General features: G+C 52.9%; 1 protein-coding gene across 1 annotated transcript; it reads left to right on the top strand.

Annotated features, from left to right (window-relative positions):
- Nucleotides 1-695: 695 nt before the first annotated feature.
- Nucleotides 696-27,050, top strand: FOXN4 (forkhead box N4). The gene is made up of 9 exons (XM_044930043.2): nt 696-2,462; nt 14,703-14,848; nt 18,835-18,959; nt 19,053-19,166; nt 19,479-19,606; nt 20,222-20,318; nt 21,312-21,519; nt 24,133-24,525; nt 25,613-27,050. Exons 1-9 carry the CDS (start codon nt 2,338-2,340, stop codon nt 25,870-25,872), a joined length of 1,596 nt encoding a protein of 531 aa, XP_044785978.2. The 5' UTR covers nt 696-2,337; the 3' UTR covers nt 25,873-27,050.
- Nucleotides 27,051-27,423: the final 373 nt, after the last annotated feature.

Raw genomic sequence — 27,423 nt, 5'->3', positions numbered from 1 at the left:
ATGGGATGCCCGGCCTGACTCCGCCAGAGGCGCAGACTCCGGGGCAGGTGCTGTGGCGTCGCGGGGGCCGAGGTTCCAATCCCCACTCCGCCCGTGCGCCCTCGTCCACTCATTACCGCCCAGAGCATCAGTTTCCCCAAGAGGACCATCCTGTCCCCTAAGGCGCTGGTGTGAAGGATAAACCAGGCGGCAGAAACAAGCAGATAAAGGATGACTGTGACTATTATCATTGTTAAGTCGCCGAGTCCTGTCCGACTCCTTGGTCACCCTTGGACTGTAGCCCTCCAGGCTCCTCTGTCCATGGGGATTCTCCAGGCAAGAATACTGGAGTGGGTTGCCATGCCCTCCTCCATGGGATCTTCCGGACCCAGGGATCGAACCCGTGTCTCCTGCACTGGCAGGCGAGTTCTTACCCATTGCAAATTATTTCAACAGAGGCCCAAGACGAAGGGAGGGGTGCCGAAAACGCAAACTTCCTCGGAGGATCAAACTAACTCAAGCTCCACTTAGGGGACTGGGGAGACCTTTGTCCGCGTTCGACCCCGCCGCCCGCGGCCCGCGCCACCTTTCCCGCGGCGGGCGCGGGGCGGGGCAGCCGGCGGCGCGGGCCGGGCGGCGGGGAAGGCGGGAGCGCGGGCGCACCGGCGGGCCGCGGCCGCCAACGGCTCGGCTGCGCTCCGCTGGGCTCCGCCGGCCGCGCGGGACCGCGAGCACCGCAGCCTCCACCGCACCCGCCGCTGGCCGGGCCTAGGGATCCGCCGCGCTCGCTCCGGGCCGACTCACTTTCCACGCGGGACGGGGGCTGGCGGACCCCGGGTACCCCGCCCTAGCGGTCCCGGCAGGTGCAGGCGCCCGGCGCGAGCGCTCCCAGCTCCGCGGGCCCCTCCGGCAGCGCGCCGCGCCAATCCGCGCGGGCGCAACTTTCTTAAAGAGACAGGTGGCCTGAATCCGTGTTTACCTGGGGCCCCGACTCGGCCTCCTGGCCTGTCCGCACCGCCCTCCCCGGCCCCCAGCAAACACCCGTTGCGGGAGAGAGAGGGGGCTGCAACAGATCTCCACACCCACCCATCTGCTTTCCCCCTGGGCAGTGACGGACTGCAAGTTTTTAATGCACCCAGCATCCTTTTGCAACTTAATTATTTGGGCCTAAACCACCCTCCCACTCACTGCTCCTCAACGCATGCTCGCGGGAGTGCAGTTTGGGGGGCCACTACTGGCAAAGTTTGAACAGGGGTGTCCCTACCCCCTGCGCCACACCCCACCCGGAGCCCCCGGGGCGTGCAAGGCTCGCTGCTGCTGGGAAACGTCCGCTGCAATCCCCTTGACCCTGCCCTGTAACTGACCCCTTGGGGAAAAGCCCCCCTACTTAGCTACTGCGCATGCTCTGAGCTGGACAGCTCCAGAGAGGGAAATTTAAAAACGGTTCGAGCTGCGACGGCGGCCAAATTGCGGAACGCGAGGGGCGAGCGCGAGGGAGCCCCCCCCTCTTCGGAAACCCCGGCCCGCCCCAGGAGCGCCTGCGGCGGCGGCCCAGCCAGGATCGGCTCCAGGTACCGCCTTGCACGGTCTGCTTTGCTTCCCTCTTCCCGGGCAGTGCCCGGCATTGCATTTCCTGGGAGCGGGGAGACTCGGGGCAGGGGTTGCGGGGGGCTGCCTCTCTCTGCTCCCCTTTCCTCATTTCCAAGAATCCTTGATAACTTTGGGGGCGGATCTGAGAGTCTAGTGGGTTTCTGTGTTCGTTTCAGGCTCAGAGTTTGGGAAACTTAAGGGAGATTTCTTTTAAAGACTGTTTGTATGTAGCGGGGGTGGGGGGCTGAGGATGGAGTGGTGGTGGTAGTGGTGGGGGTTTGGATTGGTTTTCCAGCTAGGGCATGTGACATTTCTGAAGCCAGTTCCAGGGTGGGAGCCCTGCGGAGATTATTTCCTTTGCAAGTGGGAATTTGGCTCCCCCAGAGAAACATCCAAGACTTATCAGGCTGTCCTTTTTTATTTTTTCCAAAGTGGTCCTAACTGAGCTGTGGTTGACAATACTAGGCTTGGAAGGGAATCAGGTTTTTCTGATTCCTATTTTGCAAGTCCACGTTTTCCAGGACTTGACATTTGGCTTCTAGAGACTTCCTTTGCCCTTCCCCCATTAATTTGAAAGAGCCTGGAATTTCATTCCATTCTCTTCATTTGCTTCTAAAACCCTGTAGAACTGCCCTGGAAAAGTGACTTGTGACTCCCAGGAATTCTCTAGTTTTTTTTTTTTTTTTCCAAAGTGTTCTGTTGGTTGAGCTCTATCCTTTTGAATTGGGGGAAAACTATGAGTTTTCCATCCTGTCCACATCGTTGCTGATGGCAGTTTTGTTTTCTGCTTGTCTTTTTCCCAAGGAGATGATAGAAAGTGACATATCATCCATGATGTCAGGAATTATTCGAAACTCAGGGCAAAATCACCACCCCTCTCCACAGGAATACAGGTGAGGGCTTCGACAATAACAAATGACATCTTTTTTAATTGTTTGAGGTGTTTATGCACTGGCTATGGTTTCTGAAACTGCCCAAGAACTACCGTTACATTCAGTTCTGTGATTCTGCAGGCGAACTAGAAGATCTCGGTTTCAAAGGTGGTGTCTCTCTGAGGGTGTGTGACTTGTGGCCTGGGGGCAGTGGGGCCATGGAAACCTGCAGTCTTTAGTCCCCTCCTGGGTGAGAGACTGGGCATCTGGGTGGATGTTGAGACGGCAATAGCAGTTACGGCTTCTCCTCCAGTGAGCTTAACAGGCCTCCAGGAAATGCCCCCCAAGAAAGGAGAAAGGGCTTGTTCAAGGTCATCAGCGAAGGGAGGGAGGAGGAGAACAAAAATGAATCCTCAGCCTCTCTCCCCTGTGAGCCACTGAAGGCCTGCCTGCCCTGGTTCCCAGTGCCCTGCCCCCAAGACAAGCACCATGTGTCCCTGGGTGGAGGGGGCACGGCCCACATGAGGGAGTGGGGACGGGACAGGGGCTGGCCTGGGAAGAGCAGGCTGTCACCTCAGATCAGCCCTGTTTACCCAGGGGCTGTCTGGCCTCCCGGGGCTGCTGCAACTCACCAGCGGTGCCTTTGGGGAAGACCACAGACCCCAATTAGAGGGTGACTGCTTCCAGAAGGCTGTGGATCTGGAGACTGCCTTCAGAGACCTGAACAAGGCCATGCATTCAAACAAGGGTTTGCTGAGAGGCTGCGTGGGTAGGGCTGGAAGCCTAGACACGTGCCAGGTACACAGCAGTTTGTGGGCACCTACTGTATGCCCAGCTTGAGGAGCTGCTCTGATGAGCCCCCATCATACAGGTGGGGAAACCGAGGCTCAGAAAAGTGGAATGCTTTCCCCAAGATCCTACAACCAAAGACCTCTGGGCTTCCTGTGCTGAAAGGTTTTAAACCCTGGCAGGTGGACTGGGGGCAACACCAGAGTCAGGAGCTTGGCTCTGGGGTCAGAATCCCAGCTTCTCTGGTTGTGTGGACCTCACTGAACCTCAGTTTCCCCCTCCATCAAATGGGGACAGAAATGGTACCCACTGCATAGAGTTGTTAGATTAAAAGAAATTTCATCTCTGTCACTTGCCTGCTGTATGATCTTGGGGAAATCCTGGAGGGTTCAGCCTTTCCTTTTCATAGGGATTCAGGGATTTTTTTTTAATGTTAAACAGCATAAATAGAAGGCAGAATAACAAAATACCAACAACAACAATAACAACAGCTGACGGTTTACCTGCCTGCCTGCCCTGTGCCACAACCACCCTATGAAATGAGCACTGTTGGGCCCATTTGGCAGATGAGAAAACCAAGGCTCAGCTAGATTAAACAATTTAACAAGAGGATGCAGGTAGTTACAGGGACAGTGGGGACTCAAACCCTCACCCGGAGGGTACCACGGCCACCACTCCCATGCCCCACTGGTGAAGAGCACAGGGGGTTGGAACAGAGCAAGTTGCTCCACCACCTCACAGCTGTGTGACCCTGGGCAAGTCACTGCCCCTCTCTGTGCCTCAGTGTCTTCATCTGTGACACGAGCCGTGAGAGCCCAATTCGCAGGTCCTTGGGAGGAGCCTGTGCATCCATCAGCCACACCCCGGGAGAGTGCTTTCTTGTGGAGGGGAGCTTTTGTGATTATACAGCGACTCCCCCTAGCCCACTCCCATTTTTCCGACCACTCCCATTTTTCTCCCGGGATAATAGCCCAGGAGAAGTTTATGGGCTTCCCATTCCCCCTCCCGCCTCTCCAGGGAGTGGCTGTGAGCCTGGTTCCAGCCCCCTTGCAGCCCTCCACCCAGCCGCCTGCCCTTCCATCCCCAGGGGCGGAGTTTGGCCGTTAACTCTCAATGGCTGTGCATGGGAGGCTGGGGGCTGGGGGGCGTAGCAGCTGCATTGTCCCCCAGGGAGCTGTCCGGAGTCAGGCTGGGCCTAGACAGCAAATTGGCAACAGCATCCCAGCCCGCCTGGGGCCAAGGGATGCAGGCAGCCCGGATTGCCTGAGCAACGGCTAACAGCTCCTGCTCAGCTCCTGCTTAGCGTGGGTTAGCTGGTCTCCCCCTTGGCTCAACACTCTTGGAAATCCACTCTCTTCAGGGTAGCAGGAGACCCTGAGAGGTATTAAGTACTTCCTGTGTGCTAACTCCTTATTCTAGAGATCAGGTCCAACAACTTCCTTTTACAGATTGGAAAACAGGCCCAGAGAAGCCAGAGGAGGCAGGGTGCTGACGCTTGGAACTTCAGGTTCTCCCAGGACCATGAGGCTCAGTAGTTATCATCACAGAGCCTTATACAGGGTATTGACTCCCCAGACCCTCAGTCCCGCCCCTAAGAAAGGAGTGACTTTGGGCAAAAGTCTTGCCCTCTCTGAACAGTGATTTTCTCATTGGCGAATCAGTTGCCAGGCACACGGGAGATATTTTATAAATATGCCTTAGGTGGAAAGATGAATGGATAAGTATCACATGAGAAATAGCACATCCAGAGAAACTTGGGGAAGTTGCATGCCCAAGTGATGACAAAATCCTGTCCTGTGGACCGGGGCAAGCAGACACCACCTGCTTTCCTCTTAAGCTTCCCACTGCATGGAGTGTGGGGGATGGTTTACCCTCATTCCAGAATGGCTCCACTCATTGGTTGTAACCTCCTTGGGTGGGGGTACTCCATCTGGCATGGGCAGTGACCATCCAAGTATCTTTGCAACCTACTGCCCTTCTGGGTGTTTGGGGTGGCCAGGATGGCTACTCAGGCTACCCGAGGGCAAGGGACGAGAGGTAGCCTTCCTGGGGTGCCGTCTCCCTTCTGGGTCTTGTGTTTCCACCCCCAGAAACATGCATCTGGCACTCGCAAGCGCACCAAGTCCCAAGCCAAGTTCTAGAAAGGAAAGAGTCTCTTCCAAATTCCTAATCAAATCGTTGCATGTTATGCTCATGTTATCCCCGGTGGGGACTTTCTGAGCTTGCTACAATGGCATTTGATTTTCTTCTTCCTGTAAACGGTTACAGAAGATCTTACAAAAGATGTGTTCACTAAATAAACAGCTCCATGAAATGCTAATCCCTTTTGTGTAAAGGTTGGGTTGGAAACAAGAACAGTTAGTAATGATGGAACAATCTCTTACTAACCACATCTCCAGAAGGCAGGTAAAACCTTCTAGTTATAATCATAGTGTACAGACGGATGGACAGACAGATGTGCCTCTGTGCCTCTGCCCCACTCCCCACAGAGACAATATTTTCTGGGCAAACCCCTCCTAGTAACAACGAAAGGCCAGAGGAGAAAACAGTGAAATGTGGTTGGAGTAGCTGCCTCGTGCCCGTTCTTAGAAGTTATCTGATCTTATCCTCACAGTTATCCTCTGTGGTGGGAATTCTTATTCCATTTTACAGGTGGGAAAACTGAGGCACAGAGGCCTGAAGTGACTTGCCTAAGGTCACACAGCTACAAAGGGACTGAGACACGATTCAAACCGCAAACATCTGTTCCTTCCACTGCACAATTGCTGTATCAACTCTAAGAATCCCCAAGATAGGAAGTAAAGGGTTAAATGTGGGCTCTGGACTGAGAGAGAGCTGGTTGGATGGCATCACCGACTCAATGGACATGAGTTTGAGTAAGCTCCGGGAGCTGGTGATGGACAGGGAGGCCTGGCGTGCTGCAGTCCACGGGGTCACAAAGAGTCGTACACGACTGAGCGACTGAACTGCACTGAGAAGGCAGATAATAGGGTTAAAATAAATCAGTGAGCTCAGGAGTCTATGCCAGGGTAGATGCTAGCAGCAGCAGTCATTCCAGGGGATGGAAGGACTAGGAGATACCGGGCTGGTCTGGGAGGGCTTCCTGGGGGAGGTGGTGTCTAAGCTGGGCAGGAAATGGATAGAAATTGGGGGATGTTAGATGTGTTGGAGCTGAACTGGGTTGAACTTGGGGGAGATCCCTCATCCTTTTGCTACTCCAGCAGGTATGGAATAAATGCCCACAGGGTGCCAGGTCCTTTGCTGGGTGCTGACCACAAAAGAGGGCCTCTCTGTCCTTGCCCTCCTCGAGTGGAAAGACTGGAAACATGTATACATGAATAACTCAAGACAAAATGCTAAATATTCCTCAGACACAACACTGCAAGGACCACCAGGGATGGGGGTGACGAGGGAGGAGCTCTCAAAGGAGGGAGCGGTTAGGCTGTGGTCAGAAGCACAAGAAAGCTCTAGCTGTGAATAAGTGCATGGAACAGCATTCCCAGGAGAGGGAACAGCATGTGCAGACAGAACATGGAATGTTTGGGGAACCTGAAAGATGAGCAGGTTTGCTAGAGCAAAAGGGAGAGGGGAGGAGATGGGCAAGGGTCAGATCATGGCAAGGAGCTTGAGTCTTACTACGCTAATGGATTTTAAGGACAGTGACAGGTTCTGATGTCCCTTGTAAAAGGCTGCTCTGAAAGCTGGGTATGAAATCCACCCCTTCCGCAAACATGCGCCTAGCACTTGAGCCAAACACTGCACTGTGCCCTGCAGTGATCTGCCTGCCCTGAACCAGGAAGCAAGCTAGGCCCTTCCATCACCTCTGTTCTGTGCGTGAGAAAACTGAGGATCAAAGGCAGTGAGTCGCCTGCACAAAGACCACCCCCCCTCCATTAGGAGCGGGGCCAGGACTGCGATCCAGGTCTCCTGGGGCTCACCCACCCCAGGCCCCGCTCTCCTGGCTCATCTTCCATCCCTCCAAAGGATCAATGAACATAGCTAATTGATGAAGGATATTGTTCAGTGTTTTCAGCATGGCCCCCTGGCCAGTGTAGAACAGTAGCCATGGACTCCAAGGATCTCTCTCTTTGCCCAGGGCCACCACAGGGGCCCCTGACCAGTGGCCCCAACAGCATGGAGGTACCTTGCAGCCTGATCCTCTTAAAAATAACATGAATGGCGTTTGCCCTTCCTGCTTACAACTTGCTATAGCTCAGCCATGCTGGCAGAGTATCCAAGTGAAGAGGCTCCAGGGTGGGTGGTTTAAATCCCAGGTCTTTTGCTGACATGCTGTGAGGCTGAGGGGTATCTCCTCCTTTCTCTGGGCCTCAGTCATCCCATCTGAGGAATGGGTGTTGTACGCAGCCATTCCACAGGCTGGCAGGAGACGAGGGAGTTATAGACCTGAGTGGACTGGCAGGAAGGTGGGCATGCCAGGGGGTAGACCTCTCCCTCTCCTCCTTTGCATCCCTAGGTCAGTTAGAAAGTTCTTTCCTTGGACAGAGGGAATTCTGTCTGCCTGCCAGAACAGGGCCTGGCAAGTAGGAGTTTAGGAGGTATTAGTGAAATGAATCAGATGCTTCCTGAGTCAGATCCTCTGCGGTGTCCCTCCCCATGGAGCCTGCTTCATGCTGAGTCCATACCCTGCTGAGGATGTGTACGCTAATCTGAACTGCTAGCATGCCATGCATATTGATGTGTGCTCTGGGGTGTCCCACCTGAACTACACTTAGTCCTTACAAACCCCTATGAGATGGGTACAGGTGTTAGCACCCCCATTTTACAGATGAGCAAACTGAGGCTCAGAGAGGCAGATCACTGCAGACAAATCTCACAGCTATTAAGGACTGGGTGGGGTTCAAAACCAAGCCTGGTGGACCCTAGGGCCTCCACTCACAACCAACTACACAGAAATGCTACAAAAGGAGAAGCACAGGAGCCCTGGGCCCAGGTTTTCTAGGTGCGGTGAGCGCAGAAGATAGCCTTGCAGGGGGCCCACCCCTTCTGATAAGCCCAGAGGCTTCAGAGCGAAATGCACGACGGCCACACGGAACACAAGCGAAGTGATAGGCGCAGAGGAAGCACCTGAACACGGTGGCCCTGCTGTTGGCAGGGCTTCCTCGCTGCTCAGCGGTGAAGAATCTGCCTGCAACACAGGAGACGCGGGTTCAGTCCCTGGGGTGGGAAGATCCCCTGGAGAAGGAAACGGCAACCCACTCTGGTGTTCTTGCCAGGAAAACCCCATGGACAGAGGAGCCTGGCGGTCACAGTCCATGGGGTCTCAAAGAGTTGGACACAACGGAGCCACTGAACACGCACACACGCACCATTGCACCGATAACAGGTTATTCTGATGCTGATTTTCCCAGGGTACCACCTGGCTCCTAACCGGGGTCTGCCCCTCTCAGATGCTCCAGGCCGTGACCCCCTCATAATGGGTCGGTACCCTTCAGCATCCCACTCGCCGGCAGAGCTGAGCTGCCCACCTCTACAGTCCTCCAGGCCCTGCAGGCTGTGTCCCAGTGGCTGCCCCACGGAGATGAGAGAGGCTCAACTCCGACATTCCAGATGGGGAAACTGAGGCCCCGGAGGGACAGGCGGGAGGTGCGGGGGCCCCTCCTGGGGCCATTGCCAGGAGGTGGCTGAGGCCAGCTCACTGGGCTTGGCCTCATCTTTGCTGTCTCTGAAAGGGAGTGATGGTGCCCCCTGGGGTGTGTATGTATTTTAATAAGAATAAGATGAGTGGGGCTGAGCTTTGAGAAGGAAGATTGCCCCCTGAGTGGGTGGAGAGCTGTGGGGGAAACCTTTCATTCAAAAGGGGACTCTGGAGTGCTACCTAGGTCATCTTCTTTTTGACCCCAAAGCTTTCCATTCACTAATGAGGATCCCCAGCTGGCACCCCACTCCAGTACTCTTGCCTGGAAAATCCCATGGACGGAGGAGCCTGGAAGGCTGCAGTCCATGGGGTCGCTAGGAGTCAGACATGACTGAGCGACTTCACTTTCACTTTCATGCATTGGAGAAGGAAATGGCAACCCACTCCAGTGTTCTTGCGTGGAGAATCCCAGGGACAGGGGAGCCTGGTGGGCTGCCGTCTCTGGGGTCGCACAGAGTCGGGCACGACTGAAGCGACTTAGCAGTATATATATATATACACACACACACACACACACACACACACATATATATATATAGCCAGTAATGCTTTATAGATGGGGAAACTGGACGTGTGGGAATCACCTGAGCACAGGTGCGTGGGTTAACTGCTGTCATCCCCCAAAAAGTAACAGTGAAAGTCACTCAGTCGTGTCCAGCTGGAATTCTCCAGGCTTTTCCCTTCTCTGAGGGAATCTTCCCAACCCAGCGATCGAACCCAGGTCTCCCACATGGCAGGCAGATTCTTTACCAGTTGAGCCACAAGGGAAGCCCAAGAATACTGGAGTGGGTGGCCTGTTCCTTCTCCAACAGATCTTCCTGACCCAGGAATTGAACCAGGGGTCTCCTACATTGGGGGCGGATTCTTTACCAACTGAGCTATCAGGGAAGACACATCCCCTGAAAGCCTGGCTCAATGGCAGCCCTGCGGTGGGGACACAGGAATGATGGGTGGGTGAGTGTAGGAGATGGGGCGGGGTGGGGGGGTGACCTGGATGCTGGGTCAGAGAGAGAAGGGACTGCAGGAAGCTGGTAGAGGCTTAGCAAGAGCCTCTCCTGGGCTCTTGGCCTCTGTCAGTATCGCCCTACTCCGCAGGGGAGGGAACAGAGGCTCAGGAGGTGCGGAAGCGTGTCTGAGGTCAGCAGACAGGAACAGCGGGGCCAGGACTTCATCACAGGGCCCCTCAGACCCAGGGACAGGGAGACACACCGAGAGGACAGAGACACTGGCGAGGAGAGGGGGAGAGCTGGAGCAGAGGGACAGGGGTGAGGCAGGATGGGGGTGGGGGAGTGGGGGAGCAGACAGAAGGAGCTGGGTCTTTGCAGTTTCATGCTCCTTGGGCCTTTGCTGGAGGTGAGTCCAGATGGGCAGGCGTCAGTGACATGGTGACCCGGGGTTGGCGGAATGCTCTCCTCCTCGCCCAAAGACACAGAGGGACCCCAGGGCGATGGGGCTGCGTTTGCCTCTTCCTTTGCATCGCAAACGTCCATCATTTTCCAGCAGACGAGAAACCCATTCAAGAGACTGGCACAGGCTCACACACACACTCACTTGTAGCAATAGTCCCAAACCCTCACAGATGGCAGGACAGTTCACAAGCCACTTCACCTCTACACTGATATGCCAGTCCTGGGCGCAGTATGAGACACTGCAGCTCTGTTTATCATTTGTGCCCATTTTACAGGTGGGGAAACAGAGGCTGGGGAATTCAGTGCCTTTCTGAGGGCCTGTGGCTCAGAAGCCATAGTGGTTCTTGAACCACAAAGTCTTTCTCTTGTCACAACTGCCACGGATCCCATGGTTGAGGCCATTTAACATAAAGTTCTCTAGGACAGAGCAGAAAGTAGGCCCCTGGGGACATCTCGAATGAGGAAATTCAAGGCACAGGTTGGGGGAGGTTTTGGGGGCCTTCACACGGCACCATGGAGAAGGGCTGTGTGCCTCTCCTGGGGGCAAAGGAGGGTGGGAGTGAAGGAGACAGATGGTCAGGGCCCCAGGCCGGGCAGTGGGGATGGGACACTCCCATTTAGGCCCCAGAGCATCACCTCTGGGTTCCTGTGACCCACGGTGAAGAGGTGCCTGGAGCCAGGTGAGCCAGGGGCAGCAGGACGTAAGCCAGGCTTCAGGGCCGGCAGGCTCCAGCACAGCTCTGGGCAGCCACAGCCATCGCAGGAGACTGGCAGGGCTACGTGCCAGGCACACGGAGGCTGGCATTCTGGCCTGGCTGGGAGGGAGGACCAGACAACCTCTGGGATGCCGGAGATGGCAGAGGGAGCAGGGTCTGGTTGTCCATCCCCAGAATGAGCAGTAAGCCCCCAAAGAGCGAGGGTGGGGGTCAGACCTGTGCTGAAAGTTGAACACACGCTGTCTCACTTAATGCCCTCAGCAGCCTGGGGAGAAGCGGTCTGTTCCTCTCCCATTTTCCAGATGAGAAAATGGAGACTCAGGGACCTCAAGTGACTTGTTCAAGGTCACACAGACAGGGGATCATAAGGACTCGAACCCACATCTGTCCAATCAAAGCCTGAGCTGTGTGAAGCCCCTGCCACACCCTCTCAGGGCTGTCCCCCACCCCCCGCCCCCTAGAGCTCAGGGAGCCACTAATACACAGCTTCCAGGGCCCCACAGCCTCAGTATGAGACTCCAGGGACTGGGCTGAGCCTTAGATTCTGCAGTGGAACCAGCTCCTGGGTGACGCTGGTCCACAGGGCCCCCGCTGAGAGCCCCAGACTCAGGGTGGGGGCATCTCCCCCAGAGGACGGGGCTTCTCTGCCTGTGGTGCCGCAGGTACAGCCCACAGTGCAGCAGACAGACCCGGGTTTGAGTCCTGGCCACGATTTTGCTTTTGCCGGTCTGGCCTCAGTTTTCCCATCTGTAAAGTGGGGCTACCTCACCCCTGTCCCTCTCCCGAGGCTGTTGCAAGGGCTCGAGGAGGCAGAGGACGGCTAAACCGCTGGATGTGACAGTCACTGTCCTGTCACCCAGGTTCTCTGGATCGGTGGCCTGGGGTCACCCTGTTTGACTGGTCAAGCAGGCATTGAAGTAGCTCCACTGTGTGCTGAGGCCTGGGGTGATGGGGACTGGGGGCCAGCCCTCCGTGAGCCGAGAGGCAGGATCTGGGCAAAGAGATGGCAGGGCAGGACTCACCCACCCAGGGTGCAGAAGGGGTCTCTGAGCTTGGGGTCTAGGTTGCAAAGACTTCCTGGAGGAGAAGGTGCTCCCCGGCTGGAAGGGGCCCACACAGCAAGCCCAGAGTCCCTTCCCTAGTCCTTTCCTGGACAATGACATAGGGAGCAAACCGCCTCCTTTCTCTCGGTCTCAGTCTCCATGTGGGTAAAGTGAGGGGCGGGAATTTGGCATGAAGAAGCCAGAACATAGGATTTGAAGTGAGCCTCCAGGGGTGGGCACAGTTGGGTTGGGGAGAGAGAGCCGAAAGGGCTTTCCTGCCCCAGAGGTGGGACTGTGCTCCCGTGTGGGGGCAGGGCGGTACCAGGGGGGGCAGGATGGATGCCAGGCTGCTGCAGGGCTGGGGGCGCCGGGGCGGATGTGTGTGTTGCTGTGGGGGCCAGGGGAGCCTGACGGGGCTCTCAAGCAGCAGGAAAAAAAAGAAAAGATTGATCAGATGAGCACCATTAACAGCCTCTACCACCTGTACAGCTGTGATTCTCACTCTGGGGGACGAAACTCAGAGCATCTGCGAGCTCAGGGCCTCAGCTTCTCCATCTGTAAAATGGGCCTGTCAGAGGACACGAGCGGCACTCAGTAAACGGAAGCCGGTAGTGGTAGCAGCAGCAGGGGCAGGTCTGTGTGACCCCAGAGCCCACCAGGCTGCTCTGTCCATGGGATTCTCCAGGCAAGAACACTGGAGTGTGTTGCCATTTCCTTCTCCAGGGGATCTTCCCACCCCAGGGAGCGAACACTCATCTCCTCTACTGGCAGGTGGATTCTTTACCACTGAGCCATCAGGGAAGTCCGATAGGAACTATTATTTAGCCCAACTTTGTCGATCAAAAACACTGCGGCTCAGAAAGGTTAAGTCAGTGGCCCCAGGGCACACAGGTAAGTGTGTAAGACCAGGATTAGAACCCAGAGTCCAGGCTCTTAAATAACACATCACCTAACAGAGTCACCTGCCTCCAGAGATCCTGCCCCATGGTGATGTCCAGGACCCTGGTGTGTTTACAAGCCCCATGCCATTCAGGGGGCTCTGGTGGGGTCCCCACCTGAGAAACCTGCACCAGGGCTTCACCTCCAATCCTCCTTGGAGCAGGAGGAGGCAAGGACGCCGCCAGGCAGAGCCGCAAGGGCACTGGGGAGCCATAGCAGGTTACTGAGCAGGGCTAGGGCTCCCGCCATCAGGGGCCGGGAGGTCGGCCAGCCCTGGGGCGAGGAGGGGGCTTGGGTGGGCGGCACATCAAGCCTTCAGCCTCACCCCGTGGTCTCCACGGGCCCGAGGGGACAGATGGCATCACCCAGGCCTGGCCCGTGGCTGTCACTCATCCGGATGAGTTATGAGCGGATGGAATGGGCAGCAGCCGGGGGGTGTGGGGGCTGTAAAAACAATTGCAGGGAGACCCCAGGACAATGGGAGCCACGTGCCATGGGGGCAACAGTCGTTTGTCACACAATGGACCTCCAGGGGACAGCAGCCGGGCCAACTGCTGCCGACACGGGCTGGCCGAGTTTTCAAATCGTTTCCAGGCTGTTTTCCTATGAGGCAGCCAATCGCCAGGGCGGCCGGGCGGTCACCTGATGCTAGCTTGGTGGGCTGAGGGCCCAGGCCCCGCGACAACCGAGCAGCCGGTGCCATGGCAACGCTAATTGTGGCCCTAAAACACAAGGAAGCAAGAGCAAGAGAGATGGAGAGAGAGAACCGCTTGAGGGGGGCCATGCAGATGGCAGGAGGGGTGGAGGCTGATGCCCCAGCTGGGTCCACGGTCCTGTGCACAAGAAAACCCCAGGCTCCACCTCCTCCACCCCCAACTCTCTCTGAGGTCCCAGGACACCTACTTTTGAAACTTGGAGCTTAAAATTGGGACGGTGGGCCTCGGGTCAACAGACCAGGAAGTGCCTGGCCTGTGGGGTGGCAGGCATGGTGGGGCTGGCGTGGGCTCCTGGCCGGTTTGCAAACACACTACATTATAACACAGACAGGATGGTGCTGTGAGGTCCAGGGCCCTGGAGGTGTGGGGTGAGCACTTGAAGGACATTGGGGAGCCATGGTTACCCCAAATTGGGGGTACTTGTCCTGGTATTCTTGATGGATACTCTTTCTTTGCATAGAAATAAATGTTTTTGCTCTGGTATTGGCTGAGTTGTGGGGGGCATGTATCCTAACTGGAAGCTCCAGGGGCTGCCTGGGGTCATGGTGAGGAATTCAGGCTGGGGTTCCAGCCCTACCACTTCCTGTTCTGGGTTGGCCTTGGGTGAGTGACTTGGGGCTATGAGCCTCAGTTTGCCCATCTGTGAAATGGGAAGAATAACACCTGCCTCATCAGGTGACTGGGGGTGTCTTCTGGGTTGCTACCTGGGAAGGACTTGATATGGTGCCTGCCACATAATAAGTGCTCAAACAAACACTAGTTTTATCATTTGGGGGTAGGGATTGAGTAAGATGTGTCTAGTGAATAAATGAAGGAAAGGTTTGAGGATGTGCAATCTGGCTGCTAAAGAGGGCTCCTTAGGGATGGGCAGATTGGAGGGTGAGGTGGCCTGGGGAAGGTGAGAAGCTTCTGGGGTGATTCCAGAGGTGAAGGAGCCCCCAAGAGCTGGCCTGAGCTCCCCGCCCCCGCCCGAGCTCCTGCCCCTCCCTGCAGGCTCCTGGCCACCACCTGCGACGATGACCTTCCCGGGGACCTGCAGTCGCTGTCGTGGCTCACAGCCGTGGATGTGCCGAGGCTGCAGCAGATGGCGAGTGGCCGTGTGGACCTGGGCGGCCCCAGTATGCCACACACGCACCTAGGTAGGCACAGGGGTGAGGCGGGGCGGCGGGAAGGTGCAGCGGGATAGGGAGACGGGGAAAGGTGATGCCCAGTGCTTCCGTGAACCAGGGATGGTCGTGGCCAGGTCAGTCTCTCTCTCTCCAGGCCTCAGTTTCTGCCTCTGTAAAATGGGACTAATTCTACCTTCCCCAGAGGGATGTGGTTCGCTGTTTTGCTCATCATGGTGTGCCAGGCCCTGTGTGAGCTCAGATTTCAGCAAAGAATAAAGACAGCCCCTCCCCTCACCCCGGGACATCTAGAACACGGAGAGCAGTCAGCAGGTGACCACCTCTGGGAGCCAATGCAGCCCATGGCTCATTTTTGTGTGGCCTTTGTATTAAGAATGCTTTTACATTTTTCAAAGGTTATAAACCACAGACAAGACAGATCACGTGGCTGGCAAAAGCCTAAAATATTTGCTGTCCGACCCTTTACAGAAGTTCAGTTCCTTTACTTCTTTAGGAGTACTTTGGGTTGGGGTTAGTGGGGGAGACAGAAATTTGGAGTTTGGGACTAACATATACACACTACTATATATAAAATAGATGAACAGCAAGGATCTAGTGTATAGCACAGGAAACTATACTCAATCCTAAAGAAGGGCAATGCCCAAGGATGTTCAAACTACTGCATGATTGTACTCAATTTACATGCTAGCAAGGTAATGCTCAAAATCCTTCAAGCTGGGCCTCAACAGTACATGAACCAAGAACTTCCAGATGTACAAGCTAGATTTAGAAAAGGCAAAGGAACCACAGATTAAATTACCAGCATCTGTTGGATCATAGAAAAAACAAGGGAATTCCAGAAAAATATTTTCTGCTTCATTGTGTGGATCACAACAAACTGGAAAATTCTTAAAGCGTTGGGAGTATCAGACCACCTTACCTATCTCCTGAGAAACCTGTATACAGGTCAAGAAGCAACCCTTAGAACTGGACATGGAACAACAGACTCATTCAAAATTGGGAAAGGACTACATCAGGGCTGTATATTGTAACCCTACTTATTTAACTTACATGCAGAGTACATCATGCGAAATGCTGGGCTGGATGAAGCACAAGCTGGAATCAAGACTGGCATGAGAAATATCAATAACCTCAGATGTGCAGATGACACCACCCTTATGGCAGAAAGCAAAGAGGAAGTAAAGAGCCTCTGGATGAAGGTGAAAGAGGAGGGTGAAAAAGCTGACTTAAAACTCAATATTCAAAAAACTGAGATCATGGCATCTGGTCTCATCACTTCATGGCAAATAGATGGAGAAACAATGGAAACAGTGAGAGACTTTATTTTCTTGGGCTCCAAAATCACTGCAGATGGTAACTGTAGCCATGAAATTAAAAGACGCTTGCTCCTTGGAAGAAAAGCTATGACTAACCTAGACAGTGTATTAAAAGCAGAAACATCATTTTGCCAACAAAGGTCTGTATAGTCAAAGCTATGGTTTTCCTAGTAGTCATGTACAGATGTGAGAGTTGGACCATAAAGAAGGCTGATTGCCAAAGAATTGATGCTTTTGAAGTGTGGTGTTGGAGAAGACTTTTGAGAGTTCCTTGGAGAGCAAGGAGATCCAAGCAGTCCATCCTAAAGGAAATAAGTCCTGAATATTCATTGGAAGAACTGATGCTGAAGCTGAAGCTCCAACACTTTGGCCACCTGATGTGAAGAACTGACTCATTAGAAAAGACCCTGATGCTGGGAAAGATTGAGGGCAGGAGGAAAACAGGGTGACAGAAGATGAGATGGTTTGATGGCATCACGGACTCAATGGACATGAGCTTGAACAATCTCTGGGAGATAGTGAAGGACAGGGAAGCCTGGCATGCTGCATGCAGTCCATGGGGTTGCAAAGAGTTGGACATGACTGAGCAATTAAACAACTATAAGGGAAAAGAATCTGGAAAAGATTTTCAGATTATATATAAAAAGTTTATATATATATATATATATGTATATATATATATGTATATATATATATGTATATATATATACATATATATATATATGACACAACTGAGCGATTGATCTGATCTGATATATTCCTCTGTCCATGGGATTTTCCAGGCAATAGTACTGGAGTGGATTGCCATTTCCTTCTCCAGGGGAGCTTCCTGACCCAGGGTTTGAACCCAGGTCTCCCACATTGTAGACAGATGCTTAACCGTCTGAGCCACCAGGGATGTCCATATATATATATGGACTTTTTTTTTTCTTATGTGAATCATTTTTCAGTGTTTATTGAATTCGTTCCAATATTGCTTCCATTTTATGTTTTGACTTTTTGGTTTTTGGCAGCCAAAAAGCAAAACATAAAATGGAAGTGATATTGTGGGATCTTAGCTGCCTGACCAGGGATCAAACTCACACCCCATGCATTGGAAGGCAATGTCTTAACCACTGATTGCCAGGAAAGTCCCAGAAGTTACTATCAGTCTTAAGCCAGAAAAAAACCTTGAAGAATGTGATTTAATATTAATGTTATTCAAGGTGGTGCTGCATACTTCTCCATGGCAGATACTTCAATTTTTTAAAAGGGTTACCACAAAAAATTTTTTTACGTACTTTGACTTCTTTAAAGAAAGTATCACAGGGACTTCCCTGGTGGTCCACTGGCTACAAGACTCTGAGCTCCCAATGCAGAGGGCCTGGGTTCGATCCCTGGTCAGGGAACTAGATCCCATATGCAAGCTGCAACTAAAGATCTTGTGTGCGACAGTGAAGAAGATCCTGTGTGCTGCAACTGAGACCCAGCATAGCCAAATAAATAAATAAATATTTGTTTAAAATGTACTGAGCACAGCGCCCAGCACACAGTAGGTACTCAACAAACGGCAGCCTGTTTGCAGCCATAGCAAGTGGATTAAATGTTTAGGGACACAGAAAGTGTGTCATAAGAAGAAAAAAAATCAACAAAACCAATCACTGCAGTACATTAAAAGGACCCATAGTTAAAAACTTATCGCCTAGGAGTATTTCTTTCATTGGACACATTGTTCTTGGCCAAAACATCAGCAGGAGTCAGCACAGTTTTTCTGTAAGGGGCCAGTAAATATTTTAGACCCTGTGAGCCAGATGGTCTCTGTTGAAACATTTCAACTTTGTCACTGCTGTTCAAGACCAGCCATACATAATACGTAAATGAATGGCTGTAGCTATGTGCCAATAAAACTTTATTTACAAAAACATGTTGTGGGCCAATTTGGTCTGGTGGCCAATAGTTTCTCGATCCCTGATCTAGAACCCTGAGGGGACAGCTATGTGACCTTGGGAAGATGGCTTTGCCTCTGAACTTCTTTCCTCACCTATGATGAAAAGATAATAGAACTGCCTTCATGGGGTGTTGGAGGACTCAATGCAGAAAGTACCTCGCACACAGTAGGCATTCAGTGGATGGGAACTGTGAAGTAAGGAAGCCCCTTCCTTCACTGCATCACGCACATCTCCTGTGTGCCTGTCACTATGTGAGGTGTTTGCAGCACTGAGTTATATAAAATGTGGTCCCAGCTCTCGGGGAACTAAGGGTCTGGTCAGAGATGGAAGGACAAAGAAGACAGACCAAAGCACAAAGGATGAGCCCAGGTGGCAGCCAGAGCTCAAAGGAGAGCTGAAGGCCCCAGGGCAGGATCATTTTGAACATCAGCTTTGCTTGATCGGCAGTGTCTACCTAAAGTCAGGCTGGGGCAGTGAAACTCTGTGATAGATTAGCAATGCCTGTCACAGACCCAGCACAGGAGAAGTGGGTAGGTACATCTGCTATTCCTGGGCTGATCCTTGGCAGAAGAGAAGGTGGGAACCCACTCTTCACCACTATCATCCAGAGACATGGTTTGCCAAGCATCTACTATGCGCTGATCCCCAGGGGTAGGGGACAGCTTCATTCTCTGGAGGTGCCCAGGGGTGGGGCTGTCCCTGTCCACAGCCACCATTCCCCCAGCCCAGGCGTCTCTGCGCTTCCCTTTTCCAGGTGCCTTGGCCAGGGCGGCTGACATGCATGTGGCAGCCACCCCAGGCCACCTGCTCCAAGGCCCTCCTGGCATGGCCCCCCAAGGCGTGCTGGGTCTGAGTCCCCTGACCAACCACGGAGCCAGCGTAAGTGCCACCATGCGGGTCGGGGAGCGAGGGAGGTGTCCTACAGGGCTGGGGTCGCCCTCGACCCTCCGTCTCCTTCTCTCCCGGCCCCAGCAAATGAACCAGTGCGCTGTGGGGGGCCAGCCCTCGTCCAGCCTACAGAACCCACCGCAGCTGTACTCTGCCGCCTCGCAACCTCAGTTCCCGCTACCCCCAGGTGTCCAGCAGGTACTGGGGGCTGGTGAGGGGGGCCTGAACTCAGAAGCAGACAGTCCTGACTTCGGCTGGCTAGGGACTGCTCTGAGCCTCAGTTTACCCACCCGGAACATGGGAAGAACATTCTTCACCATGTCATGGGGTTGTTCATTTGATTTCCACCCAAAACCCTGTGCTGGGGGGAGACAAGATGATGGTCTGCCAGGGCTATAAACCCTGCGTCTTCAAGATGGGGGTGTGGCGGGGTGATCACGAGTGACTGATGCTCTCTCTCATCATCTCTCTCCCTGCCACCCTTCTTTACCCCCTACCCCCGATGGGAAGTGCGCTCCTGTGGGCCTGTATGGCTCCCCGTTTGGGGCACGGCCTCCCTACCCCCAGCCCCGCATGGCTGTGCCTTCATCCCAGGAACTGCACCCCAAACATTATCCCAAGCCCATCTATTCCTACAGGTGAGGTTCTGGGGGGCTGGGACGGTGGGGGACTCAGGGAAGAGATGGGTGAGGGCTGTCTCGAGGGCATCTCAGACAGATGGGTGTGGTGGCCTAGGCTTCCCAGGGGAAGGTTTTGGTAAGTGGGACCCATTCTCAGGATGGATCGTCATGTGGTCAGTCAGTTCCCAGGGCTGAGAACCCACTCCAGACCCTAAGCCCAGTGCTCCACTCTGTCATTCACAAGCTAGCTATGTGACCTTGGGTAAGAGGCTTGGCCTCTCTGAGTTCCCTCTGATGCAGAAAGTCATCAAATAATAGTATTGGGTACTTCACAAGATTTGGGGAAGGCAGTTAAACAGCCCAGTTAATGTCTAAAGGCCCATTAATGATGAGAAAGGGGTAAAAGGATGAAAAGACAAGGTTTCTCAAATCGTTACCAATAGCTGAGCTCAAGGTCAAGGGCAGAGGGTGGGAAAGACATAGAGCCATGAAAAGGTATTTAGAGCTAACATTGTGAGCATCTAGGGGCTGGTACCAACGGGGTTAAGCAGGGCCAACTTCCTGGCAGAGGGGACCTTGGGCTGTCAGCTTGAGATGCCTTCACATCTGGCCTGCCCCACATTTTGCCTCCAGCTGTCTGATCGCCATGGCCCTGAAGAACAGCAAGACAGGAAGCCTGCCTGTGAGCGAGATCTATAGCTTCATGAAGGAACACTTCCCCTACTTCAAGGTGAGGGGCCTCAGCCAGGTTGGGGGTGGCTAGAGTGGCTCTGGTCTCTCCCTGGCACTGCTAGAACCTGGGCCAAACTAAGCCACCCTTTTAGTCCCCTAGTCATGTCCAATGGCACCCCACTCCAGTATTCTTGCCTGGAAAATCCCATGGACGGAGGAGCCTGGTAGGCTGCAGTCCATGGGGTCGCTAAGAGTCGGACATGACTGAGCGACTTCACTTTCACTTTTCACTTTCATGCATTGGAGAGGGAAATGGCAACCCAGTCCAGTGTTCTTGCCTGGAGAATCCCAGGGACGGGGGAGCCTGGCAGGCTGCCGTCTATGGGGTCGCACAGAGTCGGACACGACTGAAGTGACTTAGCAGCAGCAGCAGCAGTCATGTCCAAAGACATGTGCAATGTGCACTCACACAGACATGGGCCAAGAAATCCAGAAAGAGAAGGGGGCATTTGAGCTGGGCATTTGACGGATGAATAGGAGTTCACCAGGCATCTCAGGGGGCAAAGGCTAGAGGGTCAATCTAGCTATTCAGCACAGACTCGGTAAAACATAATGATGCAAACACAGAGAAACTGTGTGTAAAATGAAGAGGGTGTGAGGTGCATTGCAATGTCTGGTTACCTTACAATAAAGTATGAGCACTTAAAATGATAGGCATTTAATACACTCGACAAATTATCCACATATAGCATCATCTCACTTGCTTGTCTCCTGAGTAGGAGAAAAAGAGCAGATCTGGAAGCCTTGGGCCTTGCCCTTGTGTCTTAACCATTGCCCAGAGCTGAAGTACAGCTGCCCCTCGAATCAGAGCGGGGACCCTCCTGGTTGCCACAGTTCTCACTGCTCCCTCTCGTCTTCCCAACTCAAGGTTAAGCATTGGACACTGTCCCTCCTACTCCTCTAGGCCCAGGTCTGAGATTGCCCCTAGGGAGACAGGATTAGAGAGGGGTCCCTGCAGAGAGGTCTCCCATGGGTCCATTTCTCCCCCCAGACAGCTCCGGACGGCTGGAAGAACTCTGTGCGGCACAACCTGTCCCTGAACAAGTGCTTTGAGAAGGTGGAGAACAAGATGAGCGGCTCCTCGCGCAAGGGATGCCTGTGGGCCCTGAACCTGGCCCGCATCGACAAGATGGAGGAGGAGATGCACAAGTGGAAGAGGAAGGACCTGGCTGCCATCCACCGGAGCATGGCCAACCCCGGTGAGGCCCAGGCGCCCCACCACACACACGCACGCGCGTGCGCACACTCACACACGAGCTTGCACCCTGCCCATCCTGCAATGAGTATAGAATCTCACTAACAACCCCAGTGTCTCCCACAGACATGCCACACAAAACAAGCATGGGAAAGCAAGGCTTCCCTACCTTTCTTACCATACTGGAACAGACTCCCCAAAATAATAATACAGTAACACCCAGCGTGGGCTACGATGTGGAGAAATCAGCACTGTCATGCACAATTGGTGGGAATGTAAAGTGTAAAACTTTCCCAGGGCAAAGTAATATCATGAAACTTTGCAAATTTGGTTCCCAGTTTGGTTCATTTATTCTACTTCTGGCAGTTCATGCTGAAGAAATCAAAGATTTGAGCAGAAAGTTTATGAACAAAGTTATCCATCATGAAGTGATTTCTGATGGTAAAAAACTGAAAGCAATCTAGACATCCTACAATAGGAGATTAAATAGATATAATATTATCCCATGCAAGTATTAGTATTCCAAAAATATTTCTATCTCTACAAAGAAATGTTCCCAATATGATAGATGAAGAAGCAGGTTATGAATCAATATACATAGTGTAGTCACATTCTAAAATGCATATGTAGCCACACCCATTTGTGTCAATTAATGTATATCTTTATAGATATATATGTATACACAGAGACTAGAAGAAATACATCAAAATCTTTACTGTGAATGGAGAGACCACTGATAATTTTTATATTCTTCACATGTTTCTCTATTTTCCAAACTGTCTACCCTGTTCATGAGTTACTTTATTTATTTATTTATTTTTTTAATTTTTTTTTTTTAAGATTTTAAATTTTATTTTATTTTTAAACTTTACATAATCTGCCACAGGTATACATGTGTTCCCCATCCTGAACCCTCCTCCCTCCTCCCTTCCCATTCCATCCCTCTGGGTCGTCCCAGTGCACCAGCCCCAAGCATCCAGTATCGTGCATCGAACCTGGACTGGCAACTCATTTCATACATGATATTTTACATGTTTCAATGCCATTCTCCCAAATCTTCCCACCCTCTCCCTCTCCCACAGAGTCCATAAGACTGTTCTATACATCAGTGTCTCTTTTGCTGTCTCGTACACAGGGTTATTGTTACCATCTTTCTAAATTCCATATATATGCGTTAGTATACTGTATTGGTGTTTTTCTTTCTGGCTTACTTCACTCTGTATAATAGGCTCCAGTTTCATCCACCTCATTAGAACTGATTCAAATGTATTCTTTTTAATGGCTGAATAATACTCCATTGTGTATATGTACCACAGCTTTCTTATCCATTCATCTGCTGATGGACATCTAGGTTGCTTCCATGTCCTGGCTATTATAAACAGTGCTGCGATGAACATTGGGGTACTCGTGTCTCTTTCCCTTCTGGTTTCCTCAGTGTGTATGCCCAGCAGTGGGATTGCTGGATCATAAGGCAGGTCTATTTCCAGTTTTTTAAGGAATCTCCACACTGTTCTCCATAGTGGCTGTACTAGTTTGCATTCCCACCAACCGTGTAAGAGGGTTCCCTTTTCTCCACACCCTCTCCAGCATTTATTACTTGTAGACTTTTGGATCGCAGCCATTCTGACTGGTGTGAAATGGTATCTCATAGCGGTTTTGATTTGCATTTCTCTGATAATGAGTGATGTTGCTTTAGATTTAAAAAAATATTGCACCTGCTTTTTTTTTTAATTAAGAGATGTGAAGCTGGGGATATACGAGTGACATGTGAATAGAAAGTGTGACCTGGGAGGCTAATGCCACCCAGCCTTCGGAATATTTGGCTTGGCCCTGTGGATAGCATCATACTTGAAGTTTGGGTGTGAAGGGGATGGGAGTCTAGCTCAGAGATGAACAGTTCAATAAGTTGATCAGGACCATAGCAGGACCCAGTAGACCCTTGGCTGCGAGCTCTGGGGTCTGGTTTGATATCCAGGGCTCGTCCTGACTCCTATTTGGTGTGAGATCTTGGGCGGACCATTTCACCTTCTGGATTCTAAGTGTCCTCATTTCTAAAACGTGTGCAACCCTAGTGGTCCAGTCTCAGAACTGCTGCAGTCAATGAGACACAAGCCAATAACTCAAAATAATTTTGAGTAACTTCCATCTTATTTCTGTTGAAGAGCATTGAGGGAGGAGGATCCAATTTTCAGTCCACAGCAAGGCTTCATGTCTCTGGCTAGGGCCCCCTGTATGTTAATAACTTTTGTCCCGGTCTCGTGGGATTTGTAATCTCTGCCTTACTTCCCTCTTGTAGGCCTGTTATGAGGTTTTAGTGAAGTCCTAGAGTTACAGGATTATTCTATAAAGCACTGTCCCCATGAGGGAAGCCAGTGTTATCTGAGACCCATCTCATTGTTCCAAGTCTCTATGTCATTTGAGATTTCATTCCATTTCCACAACCCCCATGTAGAGTGTGTGAGGCCATCTCATAGATGAAGAGACTGACGTTCTGAGAGTCCAAAAGGCTTGCTAAGATCACACAGCTGATAACACTGGGTTTGAATCCACGCCTGGGCTGGGGGTCCAGGAGCTAGAGGGTGGCTTCTGATGAATGACCTCTCCCACCTGCCTGCAGAGGAGCTGGACAAGCTGATCTCGGACCGGCCGGAAAGCTGCCGACGCCCTGGCAAGCCAGGGGAGCCTGAGGCCCCAGCGCTGACCCACGCCACCACAGTGGCCATGGCCCACAGCTGCCTGGGCGTCTCCCAGCTCCCACCCCAGCCACTGATGACCCTGTCCCTGCAGTCGGTCCCCTTGCACCACCAGGTACAGCCCCAGGCACATCTGGCCCCGGACTCTCCTGCCCCGGCCCAGACCCCACCTCTGCACGCCCTGCCGGATCTGAGCCCCAGCCCCCTCCCCCACCCCGCCATGGGAAGGGTGCCCGTGGACTTCATCAACATCAGCACCGACATGAACACCGAGGTGGATGCCCTGGACCCCAGCATCATGGACTTCGCTCTGCAGGGTGAGGTCGGAGGAAGGGGGCGAGGGGAACAGAAGGGGAGGGAGGGACTGGGGAGGGGGCAGCTAGAAAAGATTGGGGGAAAGGAGAGCCCTCAGCATTTACCCCACAGCTCATTCCTTCAACAAACACCTCCCAAGCGCCTAATCATAGTGAATCACAGCAGGCATTTAGTTAGCGCCTACAGTATACCAGGCCTTGTGCCAAGCACTTCAGAGGCATCATCCCATCTCAGCCTGCGACAGTCCTGGAGGCCACTGCCATTTCACACTCCCGTTCCACCGCTGAGAAAACTTAGACCAAGAGAAATGAAGTCTCATTTCTTCATTCAGACCTCACTCGGCCTGAGGCCGCCTGGCTATATGTGGCAGAACTGGCATTTCAGTCCAGCCCTCTCTGACCCCACATTGTCGATCAGAAACTGCGTCAACTTGCGTGTGCCAGCCTCATGCCAGGTCACGCTCTGACCCACATGGTCACCCTCAGTACGCAGGGAATGCACGAATGAACGAACAAGGGAAGTTCAGATTCAGTGAGGCCTCATAAACCATCCATGCCCTGCTGCACCTACTATGAGCCTGCCAAGGGCCGAGTAATCCACTGCCCTTCAAGGAGTTGCATGTCTAGTGAGGGAACGGGACAAGTTAGCAGGTTAGTTAGTTAGCAAATTACTAACTAGGTCAGTTATAGCTGTGAAATGGGTATGTTTGAACTCACATCTCCCCTCACCTCTCCCTTGGATTACCGTGCAGTTAAAAGGAAATCACGCTTTTGTCCCCTGACTTTGACCACGATGGTGCCACTTAACACAGGGCGAGTGCTTCCCACGCACCCCCTAGTCTAAGCCTTGCAGTCCCAGGAGGTGGGTTCTCTGATCATCTCACTTCCTCCAGAGGAGCCCAAGGCTCCGAGACGGTGGTGATGTTCCCGAGGACGTCTGGGGTGGGAGGGGAGGACCGGGGCTGGACGCTGGCTCCTCCCTACTGTCCTGTGATGCCGTGAGTTTAAGCCCCACGTGGGTCTTTGCCGCATCCCTAGGATGGGATTCGAAGTCCTGTCCTTTTGACATGAACGCTCTTGTCTTTGGAAGGGAACCTCTGGGAGGAGATCAAGGATGAAGGCTTCAGCCTGGACACGCTGGGGGCCTTCGGAGACTCCCCGCTGGGCTGTGAGCTGGGGGCCTCAGGCCTGACCCCAGTCTCTGGTGGCAGTGACCAGTCCTTCCCAGACCTTCAGGTGACCGGTCTCTACGCTGCCTACTCGACCCCGGACAGTGTGGCCACGTCAGCCACCACCTCTTCCTCTCAGTACCTGGGCGCCCCAGGGAACAAGCCAATAGCCCTGCTTTGACCTGACCGCCTCGCCTGCCCCAGAACATGGGCCCTGGAAGGATGCTCATGGAGCCGGGTGTTGTCAGAAGAAGGGCCCCCTACCCTCCCACAGGCCTCTGAACTGTGGCTACTGGCTGACCTTGCCTGACCTCCAGGGGAAGTTTCTGGGCCCTCCTCAAGTCAGCAGGACAGAAGAGTGGACAAGGCCCCCGTGACGCTCCTCCGAGGCTCAAGATGCGAGGCCTGGCCGAGCTGAGAACAAGGTCTCTCCAGTCTGCCTCCCCGCTGGTTCCTGAACGACCTGCAGCCCACTTTGGGACAGGTGCTCCACGGAAACACCCCGGTGGGAAGGCCTTTAAATTATTCTCCTGGGATGAAACACCTGTCTCAGTCTCCAGCGGATAGGCCCCGAGGCCGGGGTGGGCTGGCAGACTGTCCAGCCTTCGTGGACCAGAGAAGGCTGAACTCGGAACCGGGCACCTGCCCCACTGGCTGGCAGCCCCCTTCCCTCGTAGTCTGTTAGGTTTCACAGGCAGATTCCTGAGCCGCACCAGGCACTGTGACCCTATGTACCTTTATTTATATTTATTGGAGCCCATCCACGCCACCTCTTCAAACCTCGCCCGTGGCCCGTGGAATGAGATTCCATGATCCCTCCCTGCACCCCTAAATGATCCATATATCACATCTCCAACTGACTCTTAAGCCCTCTGCAGTCTTGGGCTGCTTTTTTTAGAAAAAGCAAGCACTTTTGATACAGTGAAACATCCTATGTTTTTAAAATTAGAGACTGGATATTTTCCTAATGCTTAGTCATGATTCAAAACTCTTGAAATGTGCACCTAAGAAGGGAGACTTCTAGTTTGGATTTTGGGGGCTTTCAAGTCAGGATGGGATGGGAGGAATGGGAAGGGGTTTTTTGTACTGGAAATGAAGACACTCCTGATGGAAAGAAAGTTAATTGTGAACCAGGTAAAGCCACTGACCCACGTGGCTAGTGGGGCTCTAGAAGCTGCAATGCAGAGTATTTATTGGCACTTGTTGGCCTGTCTCATTGCCCCATGACCTTCTTTATGTCTTTTTTCCCTCTCTTGTTGCCAGTGACTGACTTTCCAAGTGGCAGTTTCTACAGATAGTTGGCTTAGAGGGGAGCCAGGTGAATGGGAAAAAAGCCAGGGATCATCCAGCTAAGCTGAGAAACCATGGCAACCGCTTAAACTACTGTCCTCTCTGGCCCCGCCGGATGTTCGGTTCCTTCACCTGGGAGTTCCCGAACCTTAGAGCCAGAATTTTCTGAGTAATCCACAGGTCTGCCAGCCACCTGGTAGGCTTGGTGTTCAGGCCTGTCTTGAAGGACCATCTCTAACCTCTTCCAAATTCTGGAACTTTCTGCCAAGCATCACCATCATTACTCATAGCTCAGTGCTACGTGTTGGAACAGCACCGCTCGCCTGCTTTGTGTGACATGACGTCCCCTCCCATAAGTCAAGATGTTTGAGTCATTGTTAATGAAGATTGTGTTTGGGCGCCCCCAGGACTGTGTATCGTAGTGTTGGAGATCCGTCTTCTG

The sequence above is a fragment of the Bubalus bubalis genome, chromosome 17 (genome assembly GCF_019923935.1).
Source record: "Bubalus bubalis isolate 160015118507 breed Murrah chromosome 17, NDDB_SH_1, whole genome shotgun sequence".
In the NCBI taxonomy this organism is placed as follows: domain Eukaryota; kingdom Metazoa; phylum Chordata; class Mammalia; order Artiodactyla; family Bovidae; genus Bubalus; species Bubalus bubalis.
Note: the sequence above shows the minus strand (reverse complement) of the source record. Positions and strands in the feature narration are given on the sequence as shown.

Bases quoted from the DNA above. Each gene is read 5' to 3' on its own strand.
- FOXN4 (XM_044930043.2), top strand. From the start codon at position 2,338: ATGGCAGTTTTGTTTTCTGCTTGTCTTTTTCCCAAGGAGATGATAGAA. The intron at 14,849-18,834 runs GTAGGCACAGGG...TCCCTTTTCCAG, and splicing joins TATGCCACACACGCACCTAG to GTGCCTTGGCCAGGGCGGCT. The intron at 18,960-19,052 runs GTAAGTGCCACC...TCCCGGCCCCAG, and splicing joins TGACCAACCACGGAGCCAGC to CAAATGAACCAGTGCGCTGT.